Source organism: Parasteatoda tepidariorum, chromosome 4, assembly GCF_043381705.1.
Source record: "Parasteatoda tepidariorum isolate YZ-2023 chromosome 4, CAS_Ptep_4.0, whole genome shotgun sequence".
Classification (NCBI taxonomy): Eukaryota; Metazoa; Arthropoda; class Arachnida; order Araneae; family Theridiidae; genus Parasteatoda; species Parasteatoda tepidariorum.
The window spans coordinates 1,782,527-1,789,277 of NC_092207.1; the positions used below are offsets into that span (position 1 = coordinate 1,782,527).

Here is a 6,751-nt window from a genome sequence, read left to right on the forward strand (position 1 = left end):
AGTTTTATTTCGTTATTCGATGGCTCATATTAGTTTAATTCATGTTAGTATTCCCCACAAATTATGTGTTTCTAATAATCTTGGCGCCAGTCACCGGTGACCTCCGTGGCACTACGAGCAAACTCAGTGCCGGTCACCGGTGACCTCCATGGCATTCAACGTGTTAAGTAGAATAATCATTGCTTAATCCAGTGAATAGCTCCGCGTTGGTTGCAAGTTGAGAGCTAAGAGGAATGATTTGAATTAATAGAAAAAAAAATTAATCTTGTAAACAATAAATTTAAAAAAATCGCTAGCTAAAATAGCACGTTAATTTGGAATTTCTCAAGTTTCGAGAATTGGGGGAAAAAATCATGTACAAAGTATGAAATGATCATGTATAAAATATATTCCCTTCAATCGTAAAAGAGTATTGTGTGTTTTATTTTCATTTTTGTACATATACTTTTTGAATACAGTTTTAGTCTTCTAAGAATTCTTCCATGGTGACACACTTCCAGTGACTTCTGTGACATGCAAGTCCTTCGTCACATTCAGACGCTGATATTGACCCGAGGATGTGATCGGGCATGCATCTCTCTCCTTCGCCTATAAAGAGCAAAACGATATTCACTGTAAGAACTTAGATAAAATATAATTGTAATCAGTTTAAACTTTAACTCTATAATTATCCAAATTAAATCGTGAAGTTTTTATAGTGCTATGGATAGTGTTTTCTATAAAGCATTGTTCTTTTTTTTTTTTTTTTTCCTTTTTTTTTCCAAAGGTGGAGTCTTGTATTATAGAATCACATAGAGATTATGTGAAAAAAGTTTTATTTTTTTTATTTTATATCCATCGTTGAACAGCAGACCCAATTTTGGGCTTACGACTACTAATGTTCAATTCCGTATCCTTGTAATTTTGAACCCAATCCAGAAGACAAGGAAATTCCTGACTCAGTACGTCCAGAGGTGTTGATTTGTTATGGGAACATGGAGGACTTTGCGACTCGACAGATTTAACGTGCATTAGTCACCATTTACTACACGAGGAGTCTTCGGCCGGCGACGATCGAACCCACGAACTCTTGAACATGCTCCTAGTGCCATACCAACCAGATCCTGTGAAAAAAATTGGGCTTCATGTTTGAATTCATTTCCAAGGCAAGCTTTCTAAGCGTACGAACACTTTTGAGAGCCATTGTTTATGGTTTGATATGGGCCTAATAAACTAAACGCTTCTGATATTTTTTTTTATAAAAAATTCCTTTTCTAATATACCTAGTAAAGATTAGGAACTAAACACTTTTTTTTTCTGAACAAACAAGATTTTTCACACAAACAAGTATGACAAGATTTTTCCAAATCACCGCAGAATGCTCCTTTGTTAAACCAATATGCTTTTCGAAATAAAATCATAACATGATCTATTTTATTTAAAACTATTATATGCTGTAACTACTTTATGCTGGGATAAGCGTACTATTTTATGTTGCACACAGCTAAACACAACTATATTATATTGAACTCTAATGTTAGGAAGGAGGTAGTTATCGACACTCCATTAAAACTCGAAGTATCACTTACCAATCACGAATTTTTTAATTTATTTACTTAGACATAGTGAACCAGCGATTACGAACTTAGAAGGGAAGAAAGAGAGATTGTAGAGGTAGATAATATTGTAGGCATAGCATCCCACGTTCGGAAATGCTATCGAGCAGCCTTCTCTTAATGAGGTGGCCCAGGTTTGAATACCAGCAATGGCTGGTCGATATGAACTCGCACCAACCACCGTGCTGACGTAAAATATCCCCAATGCTGGGAGGATCATGGTTTAAAATCCCCTTGCTGTCGAGCTAACCATGGGAAGACTTCGTGATTTCTCTTTTTATGCAACACAAATGAGAATTAGTTTCATCAAAAAGTCCTTCACGAAGGCTAATTACTACCAATGCTTGATTCAGAAGTTCTCTTGTCTTCTGGGTTTGGTAACAAGGCTACGGGGTTGAACTTTGGTAGTTGTACACTCAGAATTGGGTCGGCTGGTCAGCACTGGTTATAAAAATAAAATAAAATATTGCGTTTGAGCTGTGGTGCCTCATATTATAGAGCGTTTCCCTCCGAATGAGCTGATCCAGGTCCGAATCCCAGCTGTAAATGGCTGATACGAATTCGAACCGACCGCAGTGCTGGCGTTAAATATTTTCAATGGTAGACGGATCATGGTTTAAAATCCCCTTGCTGTCGAAATAATCGAGGGAGGTTTTCCTTTCCGTGTGACGTAAATGCGGGTTAGTTCCATCAAAATTTCTCCACGAAAGCTAGTTGGCCTCAATGATTAATTCAAAAGTATCTTTTCTTCCGGGTTAAGTTCAAAATTACAAGGCTACGGAGTCGTACTTGATAGTCGTAGTGCCAGAATTGGGACGGTTGTTCAAAGCTGGTTATAAAATAAAATATTTCATTCAAATATCCATAGAACTAACTGTTTTACATCCTTAAGGTTTTTCGGCTTAACTTGCCAAAATCGCCAAATAGATAAATAAATCAGTAAATGACGATAAACTTCAATGCTATGTTTGGCACTAATTATAGTTCGTTCACCAGGAGTTGGCACTTGGCTCATTTTAGCTAGGGAGTAAGAGGAGAAACTTCACCGCGCTTGAATTTGAGACAACCCTTAAAGCGCGCACAACGCAAACAGTGAATTCTTTTTCAGTCACTTACTTCGCTTTATCATCTGCTCTATTATACCTTTCGCATTCTTCTCCCAAAAATAACCAAATAGTATCGACGGATACCGCGTGATGAAGGCAGTGCCAAGTGACATCTCCTGGTGAACGAACTATACTAAGAAACGTAATTCAGACAAATAAAAGTATAGTTTCAATTCATAAGACACTCCTAACGACGTGCATAGGTTATGCAATTTTCAGTCCATATAATTTGTCCTTCTAAATTCATAACAGCCGTACATGAATCAACCAGCATATTTCCTCATGAGTTTGTGACCATTGTTATTTCTTCATGAGTTTGTGACCGTTGTTATTTCCTCATGAGTCCGTGATCATTGTTATTTCCTCATAAGTTTGTGACCATTGTTAAACTTACCTAATACTTTGACACAGATGTCACAGCACTTGCAGAAGCTTCCTTTTTCTCTGATTTTCTGTCCATACTCTCTCAAGCAGTTAGACAGATCATCACATTTCACTCCACTGCAGAAGTTGGGTGGGCAAACGAAGGCACTTGCAACTGCCACCACCACGGCAAATAGAACAATGTATTTCATCATTTTTTCTTTTTGCCCTCTTCTCTAAATTCAAGTGCTGAAACAGGAAAAGATTTATTGTCAAATCTCAAGTTCGAACATTTTTATTTCACAACCGTTGGTCGGTAAATATCACGTTATTTTTTTCTCACAACTATTAGTCAGTAAATTTAACTAATGATAGTTACACGGGTTCTGGAGATATTTTATGAAAAGAATTACTTGGTCACTATAGAGAGCTGTAATGAATAAATAGATAAATCATTTATTTATTAATCTCATTTTTCTTCTGTTTATATTCTATAGGGTCCACATACATCTTTATACATCATAAAATGATAAGTATCACGGACTCTTTTCTGACCAAAAAAAATGATATGATACTTAACAAAGAACGAAGATCCAAATAATTTTTGGCAGTTATCTGTAAAAAAGTAATAAAAATTACAACAAAATTTGTAAATTGTTTATTTATCCGGCATTTAATGGTTTTACCAGCTATATTTATTTATCATCCCTTATTAAATTTATTCTCAGATATTTTTCCTTTTTTATTACCCATTGGCAAAATGGGTGTTGTTTTGGGTTTGATGGCGTGCACACCTTATTTGAGCGTCATCCAGGGCCGGATTTACGTATAAGCTAAATAAGCTGTAGCTTGGGGCCCCAAGATGACAAGGGCCCCCAGATCCTACTTCCCCCCTCTTTTTTTAAAGTTTTATTCGGAGCTGGGGCCCTCAGAAGCCCAAAATGCATTTTTTTAATTTTTTACATTGTCGGACATAATAAATATAAATAAATGACTGAATAAAACAAAAAACTTCGTTGTCATTAGTAGGGAACATATCATCTTTCAAGCAATTTGAGTATTAATAAATTATTTATAAATAAGAAATTTTTTTGTTTAAAAGGTAAAAAAGTTTATTTTTTTACCCCATCATTCGATCATCAGACTATTTAATATCTGTTTCCAAAGATCCGAATTCCCTTTTATTATACTTTAAAATTGTACAAATGATATATTTAATGCTCTCATGTGATATGCAGCAGTTTTAAATAGCACTTTAAAATGTCTAAAAAAGGACAGAAATTGTTAGTTCAAAAAAAAAAAAAATTAACTAATACTTTTGAATAAGAATTTAAATAACTACACACGTTTCTTTTACTATCTCATTCTATATAGCATTATTTAGAGTAGACAGTTGCGTATGGGTGTGATGATGACGTAATAAAAGAGACATACAAAAAAGTTAAAATCCTCAATATTATATTTTTGAACTCCTCGAAAATGTAGTAAAAGAGGTATACAAATTAACTGTCGCAAACAAATTAATATTAAGTAAGAACGAATCAAAAATGATATCGAAATATGCTGAATCACAAATGAGACCGGGATGAAGGACATCGAAATCCATTTTATTGTAATAGTATAACTAGAAGGTGTTTCTAAAATTCTGAAATCTATCAGGCTTTAATTTTTTTTTCTGTCACAAACTTTATCAGTAGTTAAAAATAATAAATTCGTTAGATTTCAATATTGGTTGTTTTTTCGTTGATTAAATGTTAAAAATTAACAGATATTTGTCTTTTTAAAACATTTCATTCTATAATAAGATAATTATTCTACCATTGTAATTGTCGAAAACTAATTGCTAATTGATATAAAGCCTAGCCACTATACACCATCAAGAGCAGAGCTGATACTTTAAACTCGTATGACATTTATTCTCTCTGATATTTAATAGACCCTTTAATAAATCCTTAAAAATATAGGCCAAAAATTTACACAAATAATGAAATTTTTTTTCTTGTACAAAAATTTAACAAATGTACTTAAAATAATTAAAATGAAAGCAAAAATAATGAAGAAATATTTTCAATATAAACATCAATTAAATAATATCAGCTTACGAAATGGTCTTTTTATTTTTACAAACAGTATTAATATAACGGCCCTCACCTGCTCCAGGGACTGCTGAATTGGGTTCAAAACGACAAGGCTACGGAGTTGAATATTAGTAGTCATAAACTCGAAATTGGGTTGACTGTTTAACGACGGTTATAAAATAAACTAATAAATTTAGCCGGGATAGCCTGGTTGATAGGGCGTTGGACTCGTGTTCGTGAGAATGGGAGTTTGAATCCAGCCGGAAGAAGAATACCCATGTATAAAATGGTGACTGGTGCATGTTAAATCTGTCGGGATCACAAATTTCTTCGAGTTCTCACAGCAAATAAATACCCCTGGGTACTAATCTGGCAGTTCCCTTGTCTTCTGGATTGGTTTCAAAGTTACAATTTAGTAGTCGTAACTCGAAATTGGATCGGTTGTTCAACGGCGGTTATAAAAAAAAATAAAACTAATAATCAAATTGTATTTTCTTGTTTTTCTAACTCTTTGCATATTTTCTACGCACTTTCAAAATTTCATATTTCTAAGTCTTATAGATTTTGTAACGTAAAAAAAAAAAAAAACAATTGAGAAAAAAATTTCCGAAAAAATCATTAAAAATTGCAAATTAAATATATTCAAAGTGAATATAAGAAAGAAACTCTGTTAAATATATAGTGGCCCAGCACGCCACATTTTTACTCTGTGCTTAAAATGTGTTTCTTTTGTAACTTTTTTCCCTCGTTCAAAAAATATGTGCAATAAAAGAAAAGTTCTACATAATAGTCTCGTCACAATTAATATATTTAACAATAAAGTAATATTGTCAAATTTTTTAATGATATAATGTTAATACTCAACAATAAAAAATAATGACAGTTAACTTTAGGTGTATAGAAATGTAATTGAACTTATAAGGGCCCCATCATTTTCAGTAGCTTAGGGCCCCACCAAGCTTAAATCCGGCCCTGGTTCCACGTTTAAGATATTTCCTTGTTTTGATATAGAAAGTAGGAGCAAGGTTTAATTGCATTTCATTTGCCTTATTAAGTATTTAATTTACGCATTGTTATTTGTTTTTTTTAAGATTATCAATTAATATTAACTCAATTTAAAACTTAAATTTATGCTTGGAACGGCCTTACCCAAAGGACATTAAACGGCTATTATGCTCCCTTCTTAATTTCAGTAAGTTTCACGTAAACACTGAAACTATAATTTAAATTTAATTATCAATATTTTAATTTATTACTGTTATTACTATTTTACCTTAATTATTATTATTATTATATTTTTGGATGTATGAGTTGCCGATAGATTCAAGTAAATAGCTTTACAATACATTTATAGTTATTATAAAAAATGGAAATTAGCACTAACGTTAGTTAGATTTACATTAATACCAAAATATAGCTCAACAAATAAAAATAATATTTCAGAAATTGAAGATTTTTCCATATTAAAAAGTTTTATGAGGCTCCAGACTACTTATCAAGATTTTAAAATAGAAACTGTGTATTACTATAATTTGATTCTGATTTTTGCCAAACGTAGCATTTATAATATTTTCTTAACCCACTTTCGAGTGTATCTATGGCTAGAAGA

The 6,751-nt window shown here is 32.8% G+C and overlaps 1 protein-coding gene across 1 annotated transcript; it reads right to left on the bottom strand.

Moving 5' to 3' along the window:
• Nucleotides 1-402: 402 nt before the first annotated feature.
• Nucleotides 403-3,339, bottom strand: LOC107436098 (uncharacterized). The gene is made up of 2 exons (XM_016047671.3): nucleotides 3,096-3,339; nucleotides 403-588 (listed from the first exon to the last, which is right to left on the bottom strand). The coding sequence occupies exons 1-2, from the start codon at nucleotides 3,277-3,279 to the stop codon at nucleotides 461-463; spliced, it is 312 nt and encodes a 103-aa protein (XP_015903157.1). The 5' UTR covers nucleotides 3,280-3,339; the 3' UTR covers nucleotides 403-460.
• Between the last annotated feature and the right edge of the window lie 3,412 nt (nucleotides 3,340-6,751).

Coding starts and splice junctions, on each gene's coding strand:
- LOC107436098 (XM_016047671.3), bottom strand. CDS start 3,279: ATGATGAAATACATTGTTCTATTTGCCGTGGTGGTGGCAGTTGCAAGT. Junction 589..3,095: donor CATCTGTGTCAAAGTATTAG/GTAAGTTTAACA, acceptor TGCTCTTTATAG/GCGAAGGAGAGAGATGCATG.